We start from the raw sequence: 27,136 nt of genomic DNA on the forward strand, positions 1-27,136 counted from the left end.
CTGCTGCACTGACTGTTTGTGGGGAATAAAAAGTGACTCGTCCTGAAGTCAGATGAACTCAGTGGCACTCTGGTCCACACCACACGACCCTTCATCATGTGACCCGTCTGTGTGCTTAAATTATATCTTCAGTTCAAATCTAAAGATTCTTTGACTTCACTCGAGGACTCGAGCTTCACTCTAGACAAAACAAGAACACGTGAGTCGTCACCAGCTATCGTCTTTAATTATCTGCATTACAATTATCTGAGTTACAATCCTCCAAAATATACAACTCATGACATGTACAACAAACATATATGCTTATAGTAGTTGATGCAGTGACTAAGGATCTCTACTGGCATGTGTCATAGAAGAGCACGACTCTGATAAATAACCATTCATACCTTTAAAAAAGAAAAGGACCAGGTGTGGGCCCGGACAGGGACAGGGTGAGGAGCACGGACGACAACCTGCTGCATGTAAACCAAGTGTGTCCTCCAGAGGGCGCCGTGCGGGGGCTGCTTTGTGTCTGTCCTATTAACTGTTAATCCCGGTTCCAGCTGTGCGGCCACAGAGCGTACACGGCAGTGACCCCACGGACACTCGGGGCTGCGTTTGTGGGGCCTGATCTGAGGTTTCCTGACAGTCTGAAACAATAACAGCTCACTGATGCTTTTTGTGTTCAGGCAGAGCTACCACGTACTAACAGGAAGGATGTCATATATCCGACATGCAGCTCCTACTGACCCTGTGGGATTTGACCTCTCCTGCTGTTACTGTACGCTCTACAAATTCCTGTGAAACTTCCAGAGTCTGCAATTAAAGACCATTATTCACAGTATGATGTCTTGGATAGAGTCCAGGAGCTCCTGCCGAGGCCATCATTTGTTAGGAAGGGCACACGTCCAATTTGCTCCTCTGCTCGTATTTTGTTTGTTTGAACTGTTTGAACAGCACAATTTAAAAACGGAATAAAATCGAGTCCAGGACTCGAGGTGTCAGCAGGAAGAGGGCTGGCTATGCTCTGGAGCATGCAAGCAGCGGACAGGTAAACGCGGCACACCTTGAACGGGACTAAAACATGCACAGCTCCTAGTCAGCGTGTACTCTATCTACATGGGACACAGCTGGGCGCGTTATGGCTGTCTGCTTCGAAAAACCAAAGAAGATTCACAACAGGAAGGACGTTCTGTGCACACTTTCTTGGACGGCTTACCGGCAGATGGCGTCACAGCTATGGTCATAAAGGAGTGTCGTCTTCGATCTATTGCATCAGGCAGTCTGTGGCGCTCTGGTGGAGCTACGGAGACGCATGCACGTGTAGAGGGGGTAGGGTTAGACTAATGCGTTCGTTAGTGGCTCACACATCAGCTGGTGTGTGAAGCCTCCTGCTAACCGTCTGAATAAAACTACAAATATGGCTTCCAGAGGACTGTATCCGTCGCGCGTCTAAAAACAGGTTTTCACTTTGACTAGTTTGGAATTATGGTGAGGTCTTCAAAATAAAAGCTGAGCTTGTAGGTAAGCACAAAGTATTACACATCAGTCTAACCCTAGTGGAAGTGGCAGAGACATGAGTGGACATCTGGCTCGCAGTTCACATGACATGGTACCTTGGCACATGACGATGGGGCACGGGGGAGCGCAGTGGTGAGGTGTCACTGGAGAGGTGGGTATCAGGCAGGCATTGGGGTGGGCAGGTGTGGGCGGGGTCAGACTCAGTCATTTAGCTCTGGGCCGTTAGCCGCTGCTCTGTGAGCGACGCCTGGTGTGATACCGTCTTGTTTTCGTGAGCCCTCAGCTTGGAGACGATGTTGATAAACGCCAAGCTCTGGACCTCTTTATGAAGCGGCTCTGAAGAGAAACACAGGAGGCAGGCGTGTTATCAAAGGCACAGGTCCCAGCATGCACAGTGTTTAATCACGTGTTTAAACACAGCAGTTTGTGCAGAGACCCTCCAACACTCCTGCTGCTGAGGCAGTCCCATCGCTTGCACACTGACAGTGAGACTCAGGCAGACGCAGTGACCTCAGCGCTCTGACGCCAGGGCGCCGAAACACCGACCGGTTGAACCGTTTCAGCTTTTATTTGTCCGTCTGCTACCTTCTTGTCCTGCTGTTATTTCACATTTTTAAAGCTGCGTTACACGAAGACATCCAGAGCTTCATCAGCACAACACATTTGATCTCTGCAGCCAATCAGCCGTCAACATAGAGCTCAAACATGTGAGTGGTTACAGTCTCACCTGAGCCCATGACTGCACAGATGAGGATCATGGAGTTGTACTTGATCTCCGGTGCGCTCCTCTCATCTGACAGCAGCTTGTGAAGCACAGACACCAGGCCGGCTCCCACCAAGTCCTTCTCAGCTGCAACTGAAATGCAAACTTTCATCCAGCTGCAGTGCTGCACAAACGTTACAAGCTTCAGCGCCACATTTCTAAACACGCTCGTGTGCAACACGGCTCCTGAAACGCCTTCAAAGTCCATTATCTGAGATTCAACAGTAGCGTGTAACCACAGCTGCTCACACCTAAAACATGTTCTGTGTCACAGATGGTGACGACAGGGATCATGGATCCTGCCTGGAGCTTACCTAAATCCAGGGCTGCTATGAGACCCAGAGCCACCAGGGCTTCATTCTGCATGATCATGTGCTCACTGGTTGCCATGGTAACTAAGTGTTTGACTCCTCCTCCCTGGATGACAGTCCTCACTACCTCCTAAAGAGAGAAAAACAAAACCACAGAATTAAAAACACGCAGAGGTTCAGCGCACTGTGAGCTGTTTTAAAGAGAACTACATGTAATAATAGTTACATGTAACAGGTTCTATCATTTAAAATAAATCAAACAGTCACATCTTCCATAAAAGGCCTCTCATCCACACATGCAGAACAAATCCAGCCACAGGAGTCCAGAAATCAGGTGTAATAATCAGAAATCACCGTTGGGCCTGAACATTGACTGTTCAGTTCAATGTATGTAGCATATTCGACTGTCAGTACCTTCAATGCTAATCGCTCTGATAGGACATTATGGTGGACAGCATCGGACGCTGCACTGAGGTCTAGCAGCACAGAGACGACTGTCAGAGGCCATGAGAAGATCAGTTGTATGAAAGCAAGGGTGGAGATTGGCCTATATTAGCTAAGAAAACGAATTCACAAATATGGGTGGAGGTGACAGCGTCCAAATAAAAAGCAGTGTTAGTGAAATGATCCTGAATATTCTCCTCTGTAAAGGTCAAAGGTGAGCGCTGAGTGTTTACCAGCCTGGTCTCTGAACAGTGACGTTCCAGCTCCAATAACGCTAAAAAGAAGCTGCTCAAACATGCTGGATGAACTTTCTGGGAAACTCTGATCAGTGCCAGCTAACTGATCTTCACTACACAACATAATCAGCACGTGTGGGTGGAGTTAGCTCTCAGAGCTCAGTCGTTATCGATGCCTTTGACTTCCAAACGTCTGCCAGGCTGCGATCCTGGATTACCTCCCACTCTGGAAACCTGAATGTGGACCGGCTGCAGACTTGAGCAGTTAACAAGCACAGCTGCAGTGTTGGAGGGTGAGTGATGGCGTGTGGTCTGACCTTGGACTTGCTGTGTCGAATGAGGGCAGACAGAAGCCTGTTGGACTCGCCCATCACGCCTGCGTGGTCCTTGGCTTCGCACCACTCCACCAGCCTTTCCACCAGCTTCCCATTGGTTCCCAGGTGGTCTGCTGCTTCAGCTGAGCCAACACACAGTGGGCAAGGCTGCCGTCATTGATGCTGCACACGTGAGTAGCTGCTTTCATATTTGTCTTAATGACTCAAAATGAAGGCTGTTAAGAACCTCTCCTCATTGCCCCGCACAAGCAGAACTCCAGCAATCACCATAATGATGGGCTGATACCAACGGTTCCAACATGAATAAAACTGAACATTAAAGACAGAAGCCAGCGTTTACCTTGGGTGTCGATGAGCATGCGTAGCGTTCCCAGCAGTTTGAACTGCACTGGAGGCATCTCCGACTGCAAGAACTTCAACACCACATCTGCCACTCCAGCTGACAGCATCTTGGATTTGTTCACCACTGCAGAGGAAATAACAGAACAAACACTGTTCACAACAAAAAACAAAGTTATATCGCGCTGACAGCATCAGGCACACCGCTCCTCCTTCACTGTGAAGCAGCTCGGGAAGAACTCCCATTTCAGCATAAAGATCCATCAGCTGACTCACGAGGAAACATCAGCTCTTTAACTACCAGCAAAGAGAACATCAGCAATATGCTGTTATTAAACCCGTGGCTGCCAGACAGTATTTGGTAAGAGCTGAGTGATTATTGCAGGCTGGATGAGTCACAGGTGGATCATGACGGAGCAGATCACAGGGAGAAGTGTGCCATAAATCCACAGCTGAACGCAGCAGAGAGCCCACAGTGTGCAGTAACACACACAAAGAGCAGAGCCACAGGATCAGACTAGTTCCTGGCCTGAGCAGCAGAGCTGAGGATGTAAAGAGCTGCAGACGGAGCGGTGACATCAGTCAGTCCTTATGTTGCCGTGTGCAGCTCCGTGGTCAGTGTGAAGATGCAGGCAGTGTTCAATCCTCCACAGCGAGAGCTCAGCGTCTTTATCTCAGAGCTAATGAGCGAGTCTATCCAAAGCTTTTCTAAAACTCTTTCTACAGTAACTTATTTATTGAGATGTTAGCATGAGGTAGCATATAAGGTAAGGTAACATTTAATAACAGAATAATCTAATAACATGTATCATGCTGTTTGTTTTACAGTTTGTTTACTAGTAGATTATATGTTACACCCTCAGAATCTGTCGATTGTTTTGTTGAAAATAAAATGAACTTGTTCATGAATGACTTCTTGACGAGCATGTGGGCGAGTCCTCCGACTGGGACCACCGTCACCCTCCACATCCTCTCCAGCTCTTCTCTGAGCCCTTGGTACCCCTACAGCTTCTCGTGTTCCTTCTTCCTGATATTGCTGTCATTCGGAACCGCTACATCGATCACTACGGCCGTCTTCTTCTGTTTGTCTACCACCACTATGTCCGGTTGGTTAGCCACCACCATTTGTCCGTCTGTATCTGGAAGTCCCACAGGATCTTAGCTCGGTCTTGGGGGCATCTCCCATTTTGACCTCGGGACTTCCAGGTTATACTCGGCACAGATGTTCCTGTACACTATGCCGGCCACTTGGTCAAATATCCTTGGGGAAGATACTAACTGCTCTCCAATGCATCCATCAGGGTATGAACTTAGCGATAAAACATGGAAAGAGGTGCTTGTGGGGAATGACTTGTGCAAATCCTCAGTCCTGACTGCCTCCCCTCAGGACTAAAGACTGAAGCTAAAGACTTTCTTGCATTAACTGACTCTTAACCTCGTTCAGTGGGTAGATGAACCTACCCAGGCTAAGGGCCACACCCTTGACTGGGTCTTTTCCTGAGGCTTGGACATTCGCATAAAGGATATAAACAACGTTGGGATCTCCGACCACGCCCCAGTCATGGTGACTTAGATACTGAACTGGACTTTACGAATAGTTGATGCTGAAACTGCGGCAGATTTCTCTCTGTCTTTCCTGAATTCTGCATCCACTACTTTTGGTTGTTCTGCCTCTCATATGGTTGAAGACTTTGCAAACACCTTGTTATCCACATGCTCTTCTATCCTTGACGCTGTTGCACCTAAAATGAAGCGCCCTACAACCTTTTCCCAACGCTGGTTAAACGACTCTACGCGCCTTACGACGTGTCTGCCGCCGTGATGAGAGGAGGTGGAGGAAAGATCAACTCCAGGTATCCTGTGAAATCCTACGTTCGAAATTTCCAACTGCTTTTCAAACCTACTTGCTGATTATAAGTGAAGTCAAATAGACTGGCAGCACTTGGCTGCCACAGTGAGGGTGTACGTAGTTTTTCTCAGGACTTTTTCTCAACATTTTCTAAGGAATGGGTCGATCTCTGGAGCTCAGTGGACAACTGTCAAACTGTGAAACGTCTGAATATTCCAGCCAACTGTTAGTGGAGGTAACTGGGAAGGACAGCAGCTTAGCCACACAGTCCCCAGACGGTACATGTCTGCCTGCGCTCTGTGTGACTGTTTAAGAGTTTGAATAAACACTTGGAAATCGTAACCCTTCCCAGAAGAGTTGAAGCTGTTACAGGGAGGGCCAACATCATATTAAACTCTGTGGATGAGACATCACCCAAGATCGTGTGCAGGCAGACAATACGTTTGGTGATATAGTGTGCATGTGTGCATGTGTAGTGTGCACGTGTAGTGTGCACGTGTAGTGTGCACGTGTAGTGTGCACGGACTTGTAATCCCATTTTCATGCATGAAGACTTCACAAAGCTTATCATTAGAGCAACTATGTAGCTGCAGTGTCCACATCTGGTTGTCATCAATCAGGAGGTGTAACCTGATATATTGACCCACCAGGTATAGCCAGGTTCCTCAGGGCGCTCAGGGCTGCGTGCTGAACAGTGACGTTTCCTTCCTCAACGTGCCGATCCAGCAGCTCCAGAAGCTTCTGCACGATGCCAGTGTCCACCATGTGGATGCAGTTGCCATCTGCAAACAGCAGGAACAGTATAGTTGGGTGCATAAACACATTGTGTGGTTATGTGGGTACAAATGATCCTTAACTGCACTGTTTAAAGCTGCAGACGACCCCCAGACTCTAACCCAATGAATGTGGCCTAAATGAAAACAGCCCCAGACAGGAGCCTGTGATACTGGTGTAATGGATCCCCACAGGTGTAACCCTCCCAGCAACTGGGAGACTGGATCATAGATTTTAGTTGTTGCTACTGAAGAAACTGCTTTTCTCCAACTCTGTGTTGAAGGATATGAATCGAATACTGTGAACGAGGTGAAACAGTGGTGAGCATTTGGTGCTTATTGGAGTACTGAGGATAAATCATTAGTCTGGATTCTAACTGGTGATAATGGAGGGTCGATGCAACTAAAGCGTGTAACAGAGGTTAAATCTAGTTCAGGGTGCTGACTGTGAGCATCCTCACAAAGTGGCAGAACGCTCGACTTCCTCTCAGTGATGTCTATTGATGGGTTAATAAACACACAGAGTGGGCGGGGCCTCTGGCAGGTCTACGTATGAGAACCATGGCCTTGGTTTACTGTTGTTCTGATTTGTGTTACTTTTGGGAATAATGGTGGTGAAACTGGTGTTTCTAAAGTTTGCTTTGTGTGTCTGTACTGGGGATACTGGTGTAGCAGTGTGCTAACTGATATTTAGGTGCTGCTGTCTGTGAGTTTCAGGACGTGGCTATGACATCACTTCCTGTAAGAGTAACGCCAGGAGTTCATCTCCAGAAAGAACGGCCGCTCTCTCCTAGTCGATGAACACGTGGGAGCGATGAAGCTTCAGCTTCTGTTACATGTGACTGAAATGTTGCAGCCATCACAGGTGCTGGATCTGTGTGCTGCACTCTGTGCATGAAGGCTGCTCCGACTATCACCAGGTCATTAAGGATTCAGTGTTTTATTATCAGCTACCAGGTGAGTCTGGCCAACGATGCCTCCTCGGTAATGCTAATAACACTCTGTGCTGCTTTATTCCTCATTACTGACGTTTATTTTCAGTGAGGGAGAAAAACATGGAGGTCAGCGCGTTTCTTTCTTCACTCCATCGTTCAACTGGGATACCAGTGAGTGTCATTAAACTGGTGTGAGTTCCAGAGTCACTGGGACTAAGATACAGGGCTGACATTTCCAGATTCCCATCCCCTCAGTGATGAAACGTCTAACGCTGGTGCTGGAGGGCACAACGTTCCACAGTGTGGCATCATGTCACTCCATAGTTCACATTTTGACTTCCTCAAACATAGAGCGACTCACAGCTTACCATTGCGAGCAAAGTTAGCGATGGCCAGCGCCCCGGCCAGCTGCAGCTGATGGTTGTGGGATGGTACCCAGGACAGGACCCTCTGGAAGACGCTGCCCTTTCCTCCCTCAAACAGCTTCTGCATGGACTCGTCTGCACAAAGACAGGAAACAAGAAGAAAGGAGGCAGGAACAGAGCAGCTGTCAGCACTGTTACTGTTGGGTTGCTAATGTGTGGCAAGACTGCAGAGAGCCAGGACCACGCATGGAGCAGCAGAGATGTCAGGGCTAAACTAAATGAATCACGTGATCAGGAGCTAGTTCCATTTCCAGCATTTGAACTGGGATCAGTGGTTTCCTCCCAGCGTTTGCTCTTCCTCTCACCCACGTGAGCCGTCTGCAGCACTCGCTGCTTGCTTCTTCTCTGGCGTGCTGGCCTCAGAGAGTTTCTGCCTCCAGTTTGCTGTTTCTACTTTTACCAAGAACAATCTGGTTGCATATTTTGCAAAGCATTGTGTTTTTATAAGAACTTTACTAGAGGAGCACATGCAGCTCCAGCTGCTCCGACACGTGTCCTTGTTTTAAGCTTTAGGGACCGTAAACACAATGAGACCACAATATGAGACATTATCACATACAGACGAGGATGCTATCGTAGCTTCTGAAGGCTGCTGTGGAACAACTGTATTAAGGAGAGCCATACCCCCGAGCAGCAGGAGAACCATCAGGTCAGAGGCGGTCTTCAGTTGGGCGATGTCCTCCTCCCGCTCTCCATCCACCGTCTGAGCCACGACTTCCAGCAGACACTCCACCAGGCCCGCCTCCACCAGCTGCAGCTTTATGACATCTGGCACAGGGAGGCAGAGAAGACCTTCAGAGAGCACCAAAGCCTGAAACTATCTGCTGCAGCCTGTCCCTGACTGGCCCGAGCTCTTCAGGAGCCTACATGAAAAGTACTGGTGGCCACCAGCGCTACTGTTCAGCCTCCTAGAAGCTAGAAAAGCTGAGCTCTGGAGGTCACTGAGATTCAAACAGGTCCAACGTTTTAAGACAGGCCTGTTGTATCAGTCTAAACTGCTACGGTCCCTCAGCCCACCCAGCGCGGTTTGTACCCCAGAAGGAGCCAAACTGGCTAAAACAATGAGAAGTGGCAGGTCTGTGGTCATGAACTCAGGACACAGTGTTGGTTTAATCAGATCATTGGTACTGAGGCTAATGACAGTCACAGCCGGATCAATGCAGATAATTAAATCATGCATGATTTTAAAGCTCCAGGAACAGGAGACAGAGCTGCACCAGGTTCCTCTGAAAGACTCGTTTCACCTGTAACACAAACAAGACAAACATGGCACAATGCACCCTAACAACAAACAGTTATCCCCAAATGAGATCAAAAGTAATGAGAATCACCAATCACCACACAGGTGATGCTGCAACCAGTGAGCCGGCTGCCGTGGCAACCAGAGACAACTAAACAGAAAGGCTGTTTGCTGTAGGCAGGCCACAGAGGCAGAAACAGGCTCGGGTCCGTGCAGACGAGACGAACTCGCCAGTACGTCGTAAGCAACCATCCCTCTGTCTCACAGAGCACTGAGCCACCCTTCAAGCTAAAGGCTCGTGTTGTCCCAGCACAGCCTGCATGCAGTAACCAGCATTTTCCCAGTAAGCCGATGCTACACTGAAAGCGTGGCTCAAAGCGTGCGCCACCAGGACGCTGACGTTCAGGTTATTACAGAACAGCGCTGTCTGTCCAATGAAAAGCTGCATGACAAATAAAAGGCAGAGCGTCTCTGGAGTTAAGTAGGACGTTGTCCTGGAGACTGACAGTGTGGGAGGACTCGTGTGCCTGCAATGGTGATAACAGTCAGCTCTGTGCTGCTCACACACTGGTGTGTGAAAGCAGGCAGCTGAGACCCACAGGAGCTGCCATGACTGTGCAGTTAGCCTGATGAGTCACAGCATCGTTTACTATACAGGAGGTGGTGAGCATGATGTCCATGTGAAGCCCTGCAGCCTCCACGGCCTCCTCCTGACTGAAGAATAACAACGCTGTTAAAGAAAATAACCCGTTACCATTTTCTGCGAGCGGAGCCAGAACTTCAAAAATCATTTCCTTCTTCTCGTGCTCCATCTGTTTCTGGAAGAGGTGCACCAGCTCCTCAGCAATGTTGGTGGATGCAAACTGCTCTTTGCTGGACTCTGGAAAACACAACAGGAGAAAGCTCACTAGTGCACCGAGTGTGCTCACTGCAGCTAACTGAGCTAACTGTGTTTCATGAGAGCGTGTCTAACAGGTTAAACTCTGTACTGGAACATGAAGCCAGACGAGCCACCGCACCACGTGGGACATGGTGCACGATCCTCCAGGCCTGGAAGGACTAGTACACATGGGACTATCTGGAAGCTATGCATCAATATCATGGGGAGGCGGAGACTGCTACTGTGTGTGTGTGTGTGTGTGTGGGGGGGGGCTGAAATGTCAGTTTGTGTTGTATTAAACACAAACCACATTTTAATTTCCATATTTAGTCTATTTGCTTAAAATCGTACTGTGCAGCTTATTTAAGCTGTTAAAGAGAAAAAACACTGATGAAGTAAAAGTCTCTTTACCACAAAAACGTAAGTGGGAACAGCCGTCACATGTGACAGGAGGAAATGATGGTCTGTAGCACTGCTGCTGCTACTTATTCATGGACTCAGCATGTGAAGTTTAGAAAAGGCTCAGACTGGTGCCACACATGTTACTGTTGTTTTTAAAGTCCTGTCACAGACTAAATGCACGTGTACATGAACTCACCGAGCTCGGCCAAGTTGCCAAAGGCAATTAGACACATTTCTGTCAGGGCTGTGTTGTGGGAGTGGATGCCAAGCAGCCTCACCAGAGTGGGAATTACACCCATACTGATCAGCTGGGCTTGTAGGGAATCTGTAAAAGCAGAGAGGCACAGAGTTGTCAGTGTTACATAACTCAGCTCAATGTTATTTTTACACAGCGCCAAATCACAACAACGGTCGCCGCACCTATTGTAAGGTGGAGCCATTAATAACAAAGAAACACCAACAATCACATGACCCCCTCTGAGCAGCACTGTGGCCACAGTGGGAAGGACAAACTTCTTCTTCCAACGTACTTTTAATGCAGCTACACCGAGGATTTGTGAGCAGGCGTGGCCTGTCTAAGGTCACGTCCACGTGTCTGACTTGGAGTTCAGACTTGGTCATTTGGTTTTCTTGCTGTCTGTCCATGCAGAGATGGACATCATTGGGCTTCACAAACTGTTGGCCACACATTCTCCTTCAGACTTTGTTAGCAGACTTCATGGTTCCCTCACAGTCCTGAACCACATCATCTCATCACCACTGCCACGCTGGACTGTTGGTAATAATGCTCTCAGACTTCTTCATCGGCTCTTCAGTCGCTTCACTGGTCAGACTGATTTAAGTGAAACAGTAATCAGACCAGGCTGTGGTTGGAGGAACTCACAAGAAGGTGGTGAAGTCACTGAATTTATACTTCAACAAGAAGAGGCCAAAGCCTGAGTCAATGAGACAGCAAAGAGAAAACTACATGTGTTTATTCTGAGTCCAAACAGTTTGGTCCAGACACTCAAACCAAACCTCTTCAGTAGGGCTCAAGTCCAGACTTTGACTTGTCCATCAGCTCCAGGACGTCCTTTTGTCTGTAGACGTGTTTCTGCTCAGCTTTGAAGCTCACGCCCGTTGTCTTGTTGACCAATCAGGGATTCGGTGAGGATCTTGTGGCAGACTGTCGTCTTCATGACGCTGCCGACCTTCCAGAGTACAGCCTTCTTCTTCAAAATGCCCCTCAGTAATGTGAATGGCCTCCCATGTGTTTAGTCACATGCCTTCAAAGGTCGGTGTGTTGCTCCATGGATCAGCCAGACCATCACTGACCCACCAGCAAACCAGTCACGTCTGTGAAAGGCACAGACTGGAAGCACTGGACCTCCCAGCTCTGCTACTCCATGGCTATAGGTTCAAATCCACTGAAGGGCTACCGTGATGTACCCCTGAGCAAGAGCTGCCCACTGTTTCACTGAATGAACGGATTAAGTGCAGAGGACTGAGCACATTAATTAATAAAATATACATTATTATTATTATATTATTATTTATCATCATTATTATTTATCATTATTAATATTATTATTATTAATATTATTAATATTATTATTATTATTAATAATAATAATATTATTAATATTAATATTAATATAATTATTTATCATTATTATCATTATTATTATTATTAATAATAATATTATTAATATTATTATTATTAATAATAATAATAATATTAATATTATTATTATTATTATTATTAATATTATTATTATTAATATTATTATTATTATTATTATTAATATTATTATTATTATTATTAATATTATTATTATTATTATTATTATTATTATTATTATTATTCGAGATCTTTCTATCCATCCAAACATACACACCCTTATTAAAATACCACAAAAATATTTTTAAAAACTTTCCCCTTTAAATGTGACCTATGACCCATACAGTTCAACTCCCCCACTAAACTGATACTCTGAAATTATGAGTGTAGGTCACATACATGTCTTAAAACTCACACACGCGCACACGCACACACACACGCGCGCACACGCGCACACACACACGCACACACACACGCACACGCACACGCACACGCGCACACACGCACACGCGCGCACACACACACGCACACGCACACGCACACACGCAGTGCAGTAAGCATGAGTGTGAGCTGCTGTCAGAGCTGCAGAGGTTGCAGCACAGTGGAAACAGCAGTGAGTTTATGGACACGATGGCAGGAGGAAGAAGAGTAATGAAACTAGATGAGGCACAGTTACAGTGACAGAGCAGTGGATGAAGACTTAACACAGCCACCCAACGACATCCCTGAAATGCCCCAAACCAATGAGCTGATATATCCCACAGGCCTGAACCACCCAGTGAGTCAGTGAGTATCTTAAGCTATGTGGAGGCTGGAAACCAGTGTGCCATCATGGTTCCCTTTGATGGGGACAGCTTGCAGCCATTCGAGGCTGTTTCCCCTCTAATGCAGTTACTATTGGTCAGTCTCACTGGTTCATCGCTGTCAGAAACCAACCATTAAAACGAGCGCTACCAAAACCACCGGTCCACATTCCAGCTGCCAAAACTGTCACGCTGAAGGTGAGCTAGACGCCACCGATCCTGTTCAAACCCGTCTCTGCACATTACACTAGGCTATGATCAAACCCTGTGTCATTGCTTCAACAGCAGCTACACGTGAAGTCAACCCCACCAGTGCCACCTGTCAGCCTCCATCTAGGGTCACCTACAAATAAATGTGATCTTTAGAAACCATGACCTCTGACCTTGAGGTCAAACATTTTCAGTAGAAGCACCCATGATGTTAACCTTATTCACAGTCACAGGATTTTTAGAAAACGTGACCTTTGACCTCGCTTCTGGTTTGATTTATAAAGACCTACGTCACCTCACTGTCATGTAATCACATTCACAAACTCGAGTGACCACGCCACCCAGCGGGGCGCCGCCTACACCACCCAGCGGGGGCGCTCATTTTATTAATGAGCGACAATAAAAACAACAACACTGGTCTTTCAAAGTGAAATGTTCATGTTAGAAATCGTCCCGTTTTAAAGTGTAACTGCATTTAACATCTATCAAAAAGACATGAACACCTTGATCGCATTCATGTGCCAACATTTCCACGTGTGCGTGTTTACGTGTGAATGATTGTTCGTGTCTGTAAGACTTTAGAGGCCGATGAAGAGCCTGTCAGCATCCTGACCTTTGTGACCAAAGTTTTGGTGCAGCTGAAAGCCAGCCGTCATGAAGTGTAGCTGTTCATGTTAACAATAATCCAGTGTGTTAAACTGTGCTCGTGTCATCACCGCTGCTGTGCTATCAGTGTCGTTGACAAACTGCTGCAGGTGTGGCAGCGCTGTGCATCAAACTGAGCATCGAGTTTGTGTGGAGAATGTTTTACAATCAGATTTCGTGATGCACGGCTGCAAACAGACATGTTTGAGTCAGTGTGACCGGACGTGCCTGAGAAAAGCGTCACCTTTCAGAAAGCTACGTCCATGTTTACAGCGTCTGTGTGCATATAGAAGCTACCTGTAACCAAACAAAGCAGCTGCTGCTGACCAGCCGATACACAAACGTCAACAAAGGATTACAGCCGAATGACAGTGACAGACACGCCCCCTGGAGTCAGGCAGAGCAACATGAGGCATGGAGGAGCGCTAGCCTCGCAGCAATAATGGCACATTAGATGTGAAGCTGAAACAAAGAACAGGAGAGAGCACAGGAGAGTAGAAACCAGGCAAGAAAAGAATCTGTCGGATTCTACTGTGTCTGCACTGAAACAGAACATCCGCTCATTAGTTAGGATGAGTTAGAGTGCTTCTTTGGGGGAGATGGTCATTACCATTATCATTGCTATAGTTCATCAGCATGCCACAAAAGACAGTCAAGAGCTTCTCATTTGCCGGCTCAGTATTTTGGGAGAGGGACTTTATGTGTTCAGCTACTATCTGAGCCCCTCCTGCCAGGTCAACTGCACTCCTGCCCTCATCTGCAAAACAAAGAGGCCGGGACACAAATCAGCCACACAGCAAAGACAGATGGTCAAAAACAACCTGGAACATGGAAAAGCAAGGTTAAGTGATCAGAGCATTCATAGAGCCATTTAAACCACGGCTGTCAAAGGTCAAAGGTGAACGACAAACGAAAGGACTACGGCGACGCTTCAGGTCCAGTCCGAAGCAGACGGGTCGTTGTCATGGTTCAGCGAGGCTTCATAGATGTTGTTTGTTCTGCTTATCAGCCACCGTTCATGTAAGTAACCCAGCTCGCTTTGTGTGGCAGCAATAAGACGCAGCGAATCAGCAGCTTTGCAGATGTAATCAAAGCTCCAGCGAGCCAAAGCGTCCTCAGACAGGACATCGATCCCCGAGCTTTCAGTGCGATACAGGAACCATGTGCCGCTCACCAGAGACCTGTCTGCGCTGCTGCTGGTCTTCAACACCACTGACTGGACTGAAGCCCATCACTGTGTGACGCTGTAGACACTCGGACACTCGCCTCCACACGTAGATAAAACCAGCATCCACCGACTGTCATAAAGCGTTCCCTACCAGGAATCAAGAGGCCAAATATCCAGCTGGGATTATGTTTGTTGATGGCAAAGCCTGGTCCAGGTCAGGATCCACACATTAGTGGATTTATATTTCAGAGAAAGAGACGTGTAACCAAATGTGTGTTCTCTTAAAGTCGTATCCTGTGATTTCACTGGAAAAAACAAACAACTCAAGATTGCGAGTGTAGGTGACACATCCGAGGCCTCTGCTGGGCTCTAAGCCACCCCAGTTACCTGGACTGGTCTCCTGCTGTGTTTTTGCCTCGAATAGTCAAACTGTGGTTTCCACATGTTGCAGAACTGGTTTCTGTGTTGTATTGTTGGATGTTGCTGAGGTAGAGCCTTTGTAGGTGCTAGGGTCCACATTTAGTCCTGTGTGACACCAGTTTAAACTGGGTTTGGGCATAAAACACGTACTGTTGGCCTTTATAAAGAGCGCACAGGCTTCCATGGACGAGGCGTTTTTGTGACCCAGGTCCTTTCTTGATATGCAGACGGCAAGGAGGGAGACATTTAACCTGAACACACCGACAGTTGTGGGCTGGATATGGTGTCACAGCTGCACAGAGGCTTTGCTGAGAGTCGCCCTTTATTTATATATATAGATCAACAAACCACCTCAATCTGATCAGTGAGGTGACCCGAACTCCAACTTGAAGGAGTCAGGTAACATCACCAACGATCTTCTTCCATCTGCAGTCGGAGGTGTTGGTTCTTCTGACCATCCTGAGGCACAACTTTCACCTCCTGTCCACTGAAGTTTAAAACAACATGGCTGAAGAACGCAGCGAGCGAGGGATGACGATGCTGACCCATCATCGTAGGACAGCAACGACCATCCAATCAGACAGTTATCTTCATACATCACTGACCGAACAAACATCTGTTTTTATTACACTGACAAACGGTTTCATGCTGATTGAGCTCTGACACCATGTGACATTACACACACACACACACACACACACACACACACACACACACACACACACACACACACACACACACACACACACCGTGTGGCATATTTAGCATCAGCAGTCTCAGAGCATTGAAGTAACTTTGGGTCAGTCCGGCGCCTCAGGTTCGTCTGTACTCCACTGCGTTGACACTACAGACCCGACATTAAAACACTGTGCGACCCACAGTCCTCCATCACCTCCACCACCTCCACCACCTCCATCACCTGAAGCCTTTCTCCTTTAAGGACTTAAACTGCCACCGTAAGCCTACATTTAGCAAGTGCATATAATCTGGTGTGAGACGGTCATCAGAGGCTGGCACTGATGGCGGGCCGTGTCTCGTTATGCGTGCTCGGAAATGTGACCACGTGTGGCGTTGCTATAGCAACCGTACTGCAGTATGACACATAAAATCTGGATTTTTGGACAACATAATATAGCACAAAGTAAAGTGTGCATGAAGCGGCGCTGAGGTAACAGAGCGTCACAGCTCTCTGCACACGCGCCCAACGACGTGCCGTCCTGGCAGGAATGCTTACTCCCAGAGATTTACTGGTGATTCCCACGTTCAGGAATCCCATCTAAACTTCACCCTGACTACTCTGCCTCCATGGTGATTCATGCTGTCACCCACCTTGTTGACACAACGGCTGTATCCCAATCCAGGGTCTGCAGCCTCAAAGGCCGCATTTTAAGGCCGATTACGTCACAGCGGCGCGACGAAGGCTGTCCCAATTCAAAGGCTGCTCGAAATGCGTCCTTCATTTCCCTGAATTTTAAGGATGTGGCGGTGTAGACTTCGTGGCCCAACATATCCCAGAATGCATAGCGCGGCGGTGGGTGTGGATAAATTTGCCGAAAAAAAAACGGCGGATGATGGGCGGCCGAAGAGTAAACTTTAAGTACTGAATATTATGTCACTTATTTATGTGCAAATGTTTAATAACGAAGAACATTAAACATTACTGTTGGCCACACAAAGTCATGTGACATTAGTGACGTTTGTACTAACTTGGTTTTAAAGCCTTTAAATATACGCCGTCCAATAGCTGAGCTTAATCAGAGAATGATCAAAGCTCAGGTAGAAACAAACAAATGAACAAAAGATTGTCTCCTTCATCTCTGTCAAACACAGCTGTATGACACGTTTCCAGCTGTTAGTATCATGGTTGCTAGGCAACCTGGGCAGCGCAACGGAGGCTAGACCGTCCCTCGCACTTCCGGCCTTAGCGGTCTTTGAGTACGCGGCCCTCGAGGATCGTTGAGGCTGCGTACAGCCATACAGACAGTGTACAGCAGTCTGTGCTTTAAACTGCCACACAGCTGCACACAGCTGCACACAGCTGCACACAGCTGCACACAGCAACGACACTACGAGGCACCTTAAGAAGAAAGCAGCAGTTTGTCACAACATGGAGGCTCCGCCCCACAGCGCCTCTCACAGCACCTGCGAGGCCTTTAAAGTCAGCTCACACACACACGTGCGCACACAGCAAAGCACAACTAGCATGAGTCGCAGCACAGATCCTCCCTGCTGCAGGAAGGACGATGAGATTTCTTTAATGGTCATTTCCTCTGTGGTTTGTGCTGGACACGCGTCCTGTTGGGTACGAAGGTTGGGGTATTCACTCCTCCACACACCCAGCTTGTTAGCAACACAACAGAATATGCACGGACCTGACAGCTGTGACTTACATGTCACTGTTTACATGTACCAACTGCATCTGCACTGCAGCCGTCAGCACTGCAGCTGCAGTGTCTGCAGCAGAGCGTCATCGAGGCCTGAAGCTTCTAGAGCTCAATCAGGAGCCCGACCCTCAGACACAGGCTACATGTACCAGTTTCAACACTATCATTAAGATGAATAAGCTGTCTTAATTACACAAGTACAGCGCTCACACACTTCCCCTCTAATGTTTCTAACTAGACACGGTACAGCTGCAACACTCAAGGTTCAGGAGGCGGGACAGTCAATCAGTGTGTCGTCAGAACATGTGAACATCACGTTATCCATAAATAAATGACGTACCTAAACTCCAAATCCTTCTGCACCACGTGCTGTGAAGACTGAGTGTGTGAGACTCCTACTTACGGCTGTCGTAACAGATGTTGCCCAGAGCTCGGCCAGTCTGCAGCAGCACCTCCTGATCGGTGGAGTTGAGCAGCTGGACTAAAGGAGGGATGAGGCCGGCTTCCACACAGGGACTCCGCATGAACTCTGGAAGCAGAAAACAGGTCAGCATCCAGCTGTGTCAGATTACCAAGCTCAGAGCATCAGCTACATACAAAGGCCGTTATTTCATCTTCACATGCTTAAACCAGCTGAGCCCAACCAAGAGACTGGAAACATCGTCCTTTCATCAGACACAATCAGACTTTCTGTTAGGCAGTGGTCAGGGATGGCTTCGTACCAGCACTTACTAATGTTACGTTAGAGACCAGGAAATGAAACAGGAAGTAGATTACTGACTGCTGAATGAACAACTGACAGTCGTCGTATCCTGTCTGTGGGAAGGAGGCCTCATCAGTCAGTGTGGATCATTTGGGCTGTCGAGTGGATAAGACGCTGCAGCAGCAGCAGCTTGATATGATCAGGTGAAACTGCTGGACTGTCTGTAGCCCAGCAGACGTTTCCAGAAGCAGTGGCATAAATGCCAGCAGGTCACTGCCAGGCTTGGCAAACTGGTGGGGACTCATCATCAGCTGCAGGAAAGCCAGCCATCATCCTGACCTTCTCCTGTTCTGATCATTGTCTGTCTTTACACCACACTCAGGAAACAGAAGCCATGCATGGATCCTGTGCTCACACAATAACCTGCACGGACAGTTTGGCTCTGAAATCCACATAAACATGACCCCTGTGACCCCTGTGACCCCTGTGACCCCTGTGCGCCGACAACGCTCACGCGAGTGTCAGAACTGATCCGCAGAGAAGCCAGGTAGGAATGCAGACACCCAGGAGGAACGACAGGCTGCCCACAGCAGGAGGAAGAAGCCACTGATGCCAAGACTAGGGGCTGTGAGTGTCAGATCCACGGTCCAGGATGATCTTCATCATCCCTGCACAAAGGTGCCCCAGAGACCATCCTACACACAGTAGCAGAGCAGAAGATCCAAACTGGGAGCCAGCAGAGTGGCTGGGACAGGCCTCAGGAGCCGGAGTCCTGCAGCTTTGAGATCACCCTGCTGAACACGCCTGAATCAGGTGAAGAGTTCATTACCAGGCCCGCTCAACACACGTTCAGGGCCTCATTCAGCATTTAACTCAGCTGACATGTGTAAAACCTGCAGGACACTCGAGGCCTGGAGTTCCCACCCTGGTAAAGAAACATCTGTGCCGCATACGACGCGAGGTCCCCAAGACGCCACCACAGCTGCTTCAGAACAACTGGGCTCCTCCTCCTACGTGTTCCTGCGTGACGTCAGGTCCCGCACAGTCGAGCAGCTGCTAACCAACCAGATATACGGCGTTAAGAACCCCGACAACAGAGGAGCAGGGTCCAGGCGTGACATCGGGTCTGTGTGCAGCGCAGCCCTAAAACCACCAGGATACTACACAGGTAGATGAAGGAAGGAAGGAAGGAAGGAAGGAAGGAAGGAAGGAAGGAAGGAAGGAAGCAGCTCGCTCCCTCTTTTGAGATGTAGGAAAGAATCGTGTTAGTGGGGGAATAAACCTAGAAAGCAAACCTCACCATTTTTTGCCACCTCGGCTATAATGTTGGCGACTTTGGGTGTGCAGGAGGACTGTGGGTGTAACAGGGTGGGGAACAGGGGCAGGACGCCCATCTCATGGATCTTCATGCTGGCTTCAGTGCCTGAGGAAGGAAACACAATTTAGTCGAATCATGTGAACGCATCTGAAAACCTTTATTCATGTAAAGCATTCATGTGGAAGTAACAGTGGTTAACGTAGCTCCATATCTACTGCGGCACTTCTCTGCCTGCACTGACATTAAATCAGGCGCAGCTTTACTGTTGCTTCTTACAGAGGCAAACATTAAGTGTTTATTGGAACACTGCTGAATTATACAACCAGATACTGTCAGGATGGTCATTTTGCTTCAAACATCCTGCATTGACTCGTGCATGTGGAACTAATGTGTGAGGGAAGAAATCTTTGTGTCCAGTGAACAATTATTTACCATCTTAACACAAAACTGCTGTGCAGCATCAAAAGAGGGATTGTTGTGAGTTATTGTGCAGCAAGTGCAAAAACGATGACTAGGAAATGTTCCTGTGTTGTGTCGTACGGTGATGTTTGCAGCAGCTGAGCAGAAACAAAGATCAGGGACACGTTTCGTTTGCTAAATTCTTTTAGAGAACATGTTTGAGTCTTTACAGCTCCACCAACTCCACGGTTGTTCTGGGCTGCATTTCAGAATAATGACAAAGCCTGATGAAAGTTTTTGAAATAAAGCTTTGGACAGATTCTCTGCACTGGCAGACCAGTGAGCCCAGTACAGAAGAGGGCAGGTCCACTGGGAAAGAAAGGAACTGGATACGTCTTATTTATTTTGCAGACCTCTGCTGTCACAGGTTGTTTCTCAGAGCATTTGATGGTGCAGGAAACTGGACTCACTGACACCTCCACTCTGTCTGCATCTGTCTGCAGCACAGACCTGCATCTAGAAGTGTTGTGATGGTCCGTCTCTCATCACTGTTAGTCATCTTTTCCTCACAGCACCGTTCATCTCAAATGGGCATCTTTATATTTTTAGTGCCGTCATCACGACTGACGCGATTAACAATGAACCCCTCTGAGAGCAGACCGAGTCTAAGGCTACGTTCACACTGCAGGCGAAAGCGCATCAAATCCGACTTTTCTGACCCTCTGCGACCATCTATCCATCATGGTGACAGTGTGAACGGCACAAATCCCATATCTTCAAATCCGATCTGGGTCACTTTCGTATGTGGTGCTGAATCCGATACACAGCTGATGTTTCAGAAAGCGACTGCTGTGTGATGGTCCTGTCACATTAAATCCATTTTTTATGTCACTGACACAAGACAGACGGCAATTATCAGCGCCGGAGAAGACATCGCGAATGCTTCCATCCAGTGAAACTGCTGGGAAGACAACGTGAACATTTTATTTGTTCTGTATAATCTGCAGATCCTGACAGAAATCTGCAGCTATGAAGCAGCTCCTCTAAAACAGCAACAAGGATCATTATTAGGCCACATGTAGATAACACAATAACTTTAGAACTTAAAGCTAAACTGGGAAACGTAAATCAATGAGCGTTCATTCTGAAAGACCTGCTGCTTTTCTCTTTGAACATTTGTTGTGGCTCATTAATAAGACAGAAGCACTTCTGTGAGCAGCTGTAAGCATCGTCTCCTAAACGCACTTTATTCACCCCTGAAACATACTCCTGTCAGAAACACGCACACGTTGGATTTTGCATTTTCTAAGAACATAATCGGAGCAATGACATAATCGCGCTGTGCTTCCATGTCAGCATAACCCGAGTGCGAGCATCGCTTGGTCTCACTTGCTCGGCGTGCACAGCTGCTCCAAGCATCTACAGCAGTACTTTAATGAAAGGCTCACATTATGATTCTGTCCTAATGATCGAATCCCTGAACAACTTTCAAAGGCACACATACAGGTAAGTATAACAAAGTATTTGCTTGTCTGCCTTCACGTATGAGCCTTTCTTAATCCACAGGTTTAATACGCAGCTATAACAGGTCCATCAGGACGGCACCGGGTTAGGGCTGTATTTGTCTCACACTCTTCACTCCAGTTCATCCCAAAGGTCCTCCTGGGTGGAGCTCAGGACTGTTGCTCCACACCAAATGCACTCCTCCGTGTGTTTTACGGACCCTGCTTTGTGCAGCGGTGAGCAGTCGTGTGGGAACAGGAAGAGGCCGGCCCCCAACTGTTCCCACAAAGCTGGGACCTTGAAGTTGTCCAAAATGTCTCAGTGTGCTGAAATGAGTTATTTTCAGTGGAACTAAGAGGTCCAACTCCTATAAATCAACCCTTCACCCCCACCAAACATGGCACTGTGCAATAAGTCACGCTGATCAGTGCTTGTTGTTATAGTGGTCCATCTATGAAACTGTGTGTACTGTAACTCAACCAATCAATTCATTTATTCAGAGCACATCTGAAAAGTGATCATTCTGCGAGGACATGCAGAAGACTAAAAACCGAGGACGGGTTAAGTACGGTTCATTTGTAAACACACGGATTTACGAGCTCAAGTCCAAACATGAAGACTGATATTTATTCACGTTTCTGAGTTGTAGTTCAGAAACGTGGTCCAAGGGAGGCGTGCTGACAGATGCACGCGGAGGTTACACGCCTGTACTCACTGTTGTTGGCGAGGGCTTTCAGCAGGCAGTCCAAACAGCTCTCCACACTGTCAGTCGCGCTGTCTGTTGACGCGATCTTCAGCTTCTCTAGGGCGTCACTCAGGTTGTCTGGAAGCAGAAACATTTCATCACCAAAGGTCTGACAGGCAGACGTAGACTGTGGAACTGTGGGAAAAAGCTTTGAATGAAGTTTAACATTCAGCCTTCGAAGCTAATAAAGTACTGTACCTGCAGACTGCACGTCTCCACACCACACACATGATATTGCTTTTTTAATTTTACACTGGTTTCATATTATGTCTGCAGCTTCTCTGTCTCTGGATCTACAGTAACTGCACCTCACCGGTGCTCTGGACAGTACACCAGTTGGCTTAAGTGTGGTACAAACAACCCATAAATACAACAGATTACTAATACTTTCCAGTGCTGCCATCATCGAGTACTAATCTAATACCACTGTTAAATTATGCAAGTGTAATGCTCAGTGGGAGAAGAGACTGGGAGTTGTAACCACACAGCTCAACTATATTTCCAATAACATCAACATCATCTGTGTGGTGTGCTGATGATTATGTCACATGATGCAACCACAAAGTGGCGAGAGTTCAAAACGTGCTGATAAAGAACTAAAACAAAGTCACGTCTACTCTGAAGAAGCAGCCTCACATCTGCCATTTGGCCTGACACTCTGTCACATGTTTCAGTACGACTTTGCTAAGCTACGAAGCTGCACCGCTTGATGGATTGTTGGAGCGTTACGGCTATCGTAGGCGGAGCCTCGCGGAGTGATACGTACTGTGCTTCAACATAATGTTACCGTATTGTGTGTGTATAACCTCTTTTTAAGTGTTGTGGATATTATACATGGTTGTGCTGAGGATATGTCGGCCAGTTTCCACTGGAAATGCCTTTTGGTTAAACTGTCAGCGAGGAATTTGCACTGTTACATTTTTATATAACTTTAATACACATAAAAACAGCTGCTTGTTTAAGTGCAAATACATTGATGTTTGTTTGTTTTTTGCACTAATAAAGTTGTGGAGTTGTAAAGTATTTTGTCTCGTGTCAATTATATCGTCAGTTATATCGTTATCGCAAATTTTCTAATGTATATCGTGATAAATGTTTTTGGTCATATCGCCCTGCTCTAATGCAAAGTATTAAAACATGTTAAAACACAACAGCCTTTTTAAACGTAGTGTAGTTTACTCATACGTCATCACTTACTGACTGCATATCCCACCTGTTTTAATGCAGTACAGTTATTGTTATTATCACTCTTACTGTTCATGACAGTTAAAATGAATAACAATCATATAAGAAATAAAATTGTCGTATACGGGGCCCCATTCATGAGTGAATGAAACCAAGAGTAAACAGAGTAACTGTAATGTTGCTCATGTCTTTTCCAGACTGATTTAAGTGTACATGTTGTCTCCGTGTTCATTTTACATATGAGGTATAATGAAAGTGGGTGAACAGCACGAGGCTGTGTGGTTAGGTGTTGGTCATGTTGGAGCTCAGTTAGAACCATCGTTGAATGGCTGACCAGACTCCCCAACACATGTTTCCAGTGGACGTCTACCTGTAGACGTCCACCATCTACTTACAGTTTGTAAGTCAGATTTCTACCATATTATTCCATTTTTGCTCCTCACCTGTCGAGTGCGCCAATAAAAGCAGAAATACAAAACTAATTCAACTGCCAGTGTTTGTCATCTAGGGTTTAATTCTAATAACTCTTCTTTTTGCTCCCTCGTCTGCCTCTGCCTGAGCTAATATCATTTTCAAAGTGTCCCATTCTGACATATGCTATTCAGATAGCTTGAACGACTAAATATTAACATCAGTATCAGGTCTATAATGCAGTACTGGTGGGCAGAGAGAGCAATATGTCAGGAGGACAAAGGCAGAGTAAGAGCTTAGAGTGGGATGGAGGCGTTGATACAGGAAGGAAAACTGTCAACATGAAACATCCCTGAGGATCTGGTCACGTACTGACCTCATCAGCCTCCTGTCCAAAATGTTTAATGATCTGATTTCGCTCATTCTTCTTCTCTTTATTTTATTCAGTTCAACTATGAGCAAGTAGTTGGCGACAGTGGGAAGGAAAAACTCCCTTTTAACAGGAAGAAACCTCCAGCAGGAGTGGCTTATTGTTGTGCCCAGTTACGGGTGAAAGAACAGGAACAGGACAAAAGACACGCTGTGGAAGAGAACCAGAGATGAGTAATAACTGATTATTACACCTGTCAGCATTTAATGAACCAGAGTAAAGAAAAAAGGTGAGAAAAGAGGAAACTCAGCACAGCGTGGAGAAGCCCCCACAGCCTACAGCTAGCTAACAGAGGACTCAGGGTCACCTGACCCAGCCCCGACTATCACGAGCACTACAAGTCATCAATCTGCTGATCACGCAAACTGAGTCCCACGCAGCAACAAACCACTTGTTTAATATCTAAAACAGATTATAGGATGTTCGTCATTAGTTAGTGTAGTAGTGACTATGGGCAGCTTTAAGTGTTGTGCACACAAACAGTTCCTTAAAAAGTATCACAGGTGCTGATGCAGTGATCTGGCTGTCAGCTGCTAATGCACTGCACAACCCACACAAATGGCATGAACAGACATTATGGACATGATGCCAAATATACAGTTGGTGGAGTATTTTGCTTGCTTGAGCTGTCAATCACTGACGCCTCTTCTTCACAGCAGTGCTGCATTTGAAGCCTGACAGGTAAGCAGTAACACACAGTGAATGTACAGCATGCTTTAAGGCCAGCTCACACACACACCTACAAAGATGCAGTGGTACATGAGCTCTGTGCTCAGTCTGTGCACAAACAAGATGCAGAAACAACAACGTCACATAGAGCAGTGCAATGCATCCAGCAGCACAAAGTGGGCTGCTGGATGCATTGCATAACAGCTGTGGACATGGAAGAGTGCCATGAGCTCCATCAGCAGCAGCGCACTGCCATTTCAGAGGATGCACATTCATCCAACCGAGCGCTGCTTCGACCGCTTTCCAGTCCCAGCTACGCTGCGGGGAAGCGGTGATCAAACGTAATACTCGTCCGGCTAAAGCGTTGTTACAAAGGGAGGCGCGGACAGTGGGTAACGCTACCCCACCCACCCAGCCGAGCACACGATCCAGCTACACTCAGCTTTTCATTAAAAACAGCGTTAAACGGGACACGGTGGAAGCAGAGCAGCACACGCAGTGGCTGCAACGCCGACACACAACGCCCGCCGTCAGACACACGTCGCATGTTGCGGCCGCTTTCATAACAAGCATCTGAGGATGCCCCGACTGAATGGCGAGAGCCGAGCTGGTTAGCAAACCCGGCACAGAGGGAGTCGGCTAGCTAGCAGTCTACTCACCCATCGTGGCAGGACGTGTCTGTGGAAGAGAAATTGGCGTGTTCAGCTCCGTAAACAGAGTAGTACTAGCGCCGCCGTTCGTCTTTTAAACTGCCTCAGAATCGTGAAGTTAGCGGGTGTAGGTTAGCTAGCTCGTTAGCCACTTTAAATAGCAACCACAGCCACAGGGCTGGTAGGTCAGGCTAATAGATCTGACTTCCTCTCACATCCACTTTCACAGTTACGACGTGTAGGCTGGGTCTCGTATCAGCGACTGGCTTTGACATGCCACTGTCAAGGTAGCCGGGCGGGCTTCACGCTGCGGCTTCCGGTCTTTCAGCTTAAAACATTTGGCAGCGCTTTGAGACCTGTCGATGGTGCTCATCGCTGCCCGAAAACGGAAAATGTGGCATAAAAGAGCGCACGTACTTTCCTTCCGTTACTAAAAGAGTCCTTATTTTCTCTCTCGCTGTCTTTTAGGACGGTCCTACACGGACTACAACTGTTTCTGCAGCCTAATGCAAAAGATTTCATGACCGCAACAGCGGAAAACAGTACTCAAAGGTCAAAGGCGGAGCCGCAGCAGTGGCAAAAGTACAGACCTCATGTTTTTAACTTAAGAACAATTTAATTTAATTTTAAAAAGTACAGGCTCTAAAATGTACTCAAAGTCATAAAGGTCAGTATTTTGATCCAACCTTTGAATTACACAGTTAACATACCTCTGTTTGTTTTGCATAGCATTTTATTTTTATATATGGATCCAGTATCTGATTTTTTTTTTTTAAAAAGCTTTAAATTTCCAGTTTCTCAAACACAGCAGTCCTTACCTCTCTTCTTCCTCCTCATCTCGTCCATCTGACTGACCCTCTTATTTCACTGGGAAATATGAAAGACACACTGTATGTCAAACTCCAATTCAATTCAATTTTAGTTATATAGCGCCAAATCACAACAAAGTCGCCTAAAGGCGCTTTATATTGTACAGTAGATACAGAGAAAAACCCAACAATCATATGACCCCCTATGAACAAGCACGTTGGCGACAGTGGGAAGGAAAAACTCCCTTTTAACAGGAAGAAACCTCCAGCAGAACCAGGCTCAGGAAGGGGCGGGGCCAACTGCTGTGATTGGTTGGGGTGAGAGAAGGAAGACAGGATAAAGACATGCTGTGGAAGAGAGACAGAGGTTAATAACAGATATGATTCAATGCAGAGAGGTCTGTTAACACATAGTGAGTGAGAAAGGTGACTGGAAAGGAAAAACTCAATGCATCATGGGAATCCCCCCGGCAGCCTACGTCTATTGCAGCATAACTAAGGGAGGATTCAGGGTCACCTGGTCCAGCCCTAACTATATGCTTTAGCAAAAAGGAAAGTTTTAAGCCTAATCTTAAAAGTAGAGATAGTGTCTGTCTCCTGAATCCAAACTGGAAGCTGGTTCCACAGAAGAGGGGCCTGAAAACTGAAGGCT

At 47.0% G+C, this 27,136-nt stretch overlaps 1 protein-coding gene across 2 annotated transcripts; it reads right to left on the minus strand.

Annotated features, from left to right (window-relative positions):
• Positions 1–204: 204 nt before the first annotated feature.
• Positions 205–26,201, minus strand: rap1gds1 (RAP1, GTP-GDP dissociation stimulator 1). 2 transcript variants are annotated; one of them, XM_085442503.1, is made up of 15 exons: positions 25,685–26,201; positions 22,301–22,408; positions 19,666–19,788; positions 18,066–18,191; positions 14,301–14,447; positions 10,629–10,757; positions 9,905–10,030; positions 8,535–8,678; positions 7,854–7,985; positions 6,425–6,559; positions 3,930–4,055; positions 3,572–3,711; positions 2,578–2,704; positions 2,228–2,356; positions 205–1,836 (listed from the first exon to the last, which is right to left on the minus strand). In XM_085442503.1, the coding sequence occupies exons 1-15, from the start codon at positions 25,686–25,688 to the stop codon at positions 1,709–1,711; spliced, it is 1,824 nt and encodes a 607-aa protein (XP_085298629.1). In that variant the 5' UTR covers positions 25,689–26,201; the 3' UTR covers positions 205–1,708. The 2 variants fall into 2 exon arrangements, with proteins under 2 accessions (XP_085298629.1, XP_085298637.1); XM_085442511.1 differs by lacking the exon at positions 14,301–14,447 and having other exon boundaries at positions 25,685–26,200.
• Between the last annotated feature and the right edge of the window lie 935 nt (positions 26,202–27,136).

This window comes from Copadichromis virginalis, linkage group LG3 (genome assembly GCF_057382275.1).
Source record: "Copadichromis virginalis isolate Kocher_CV1m ecotype Utaka linkage group LG3, C_Virginalis_male_GT1.1, whole genome shotgun sequence".
Classification (NCBI taxonomy): Eukaryota; Metazoa; Chordata; class Actinopteri; order Cichliformes; family Cichlidae; genus Copadichromis; species Copadichromis virginalis.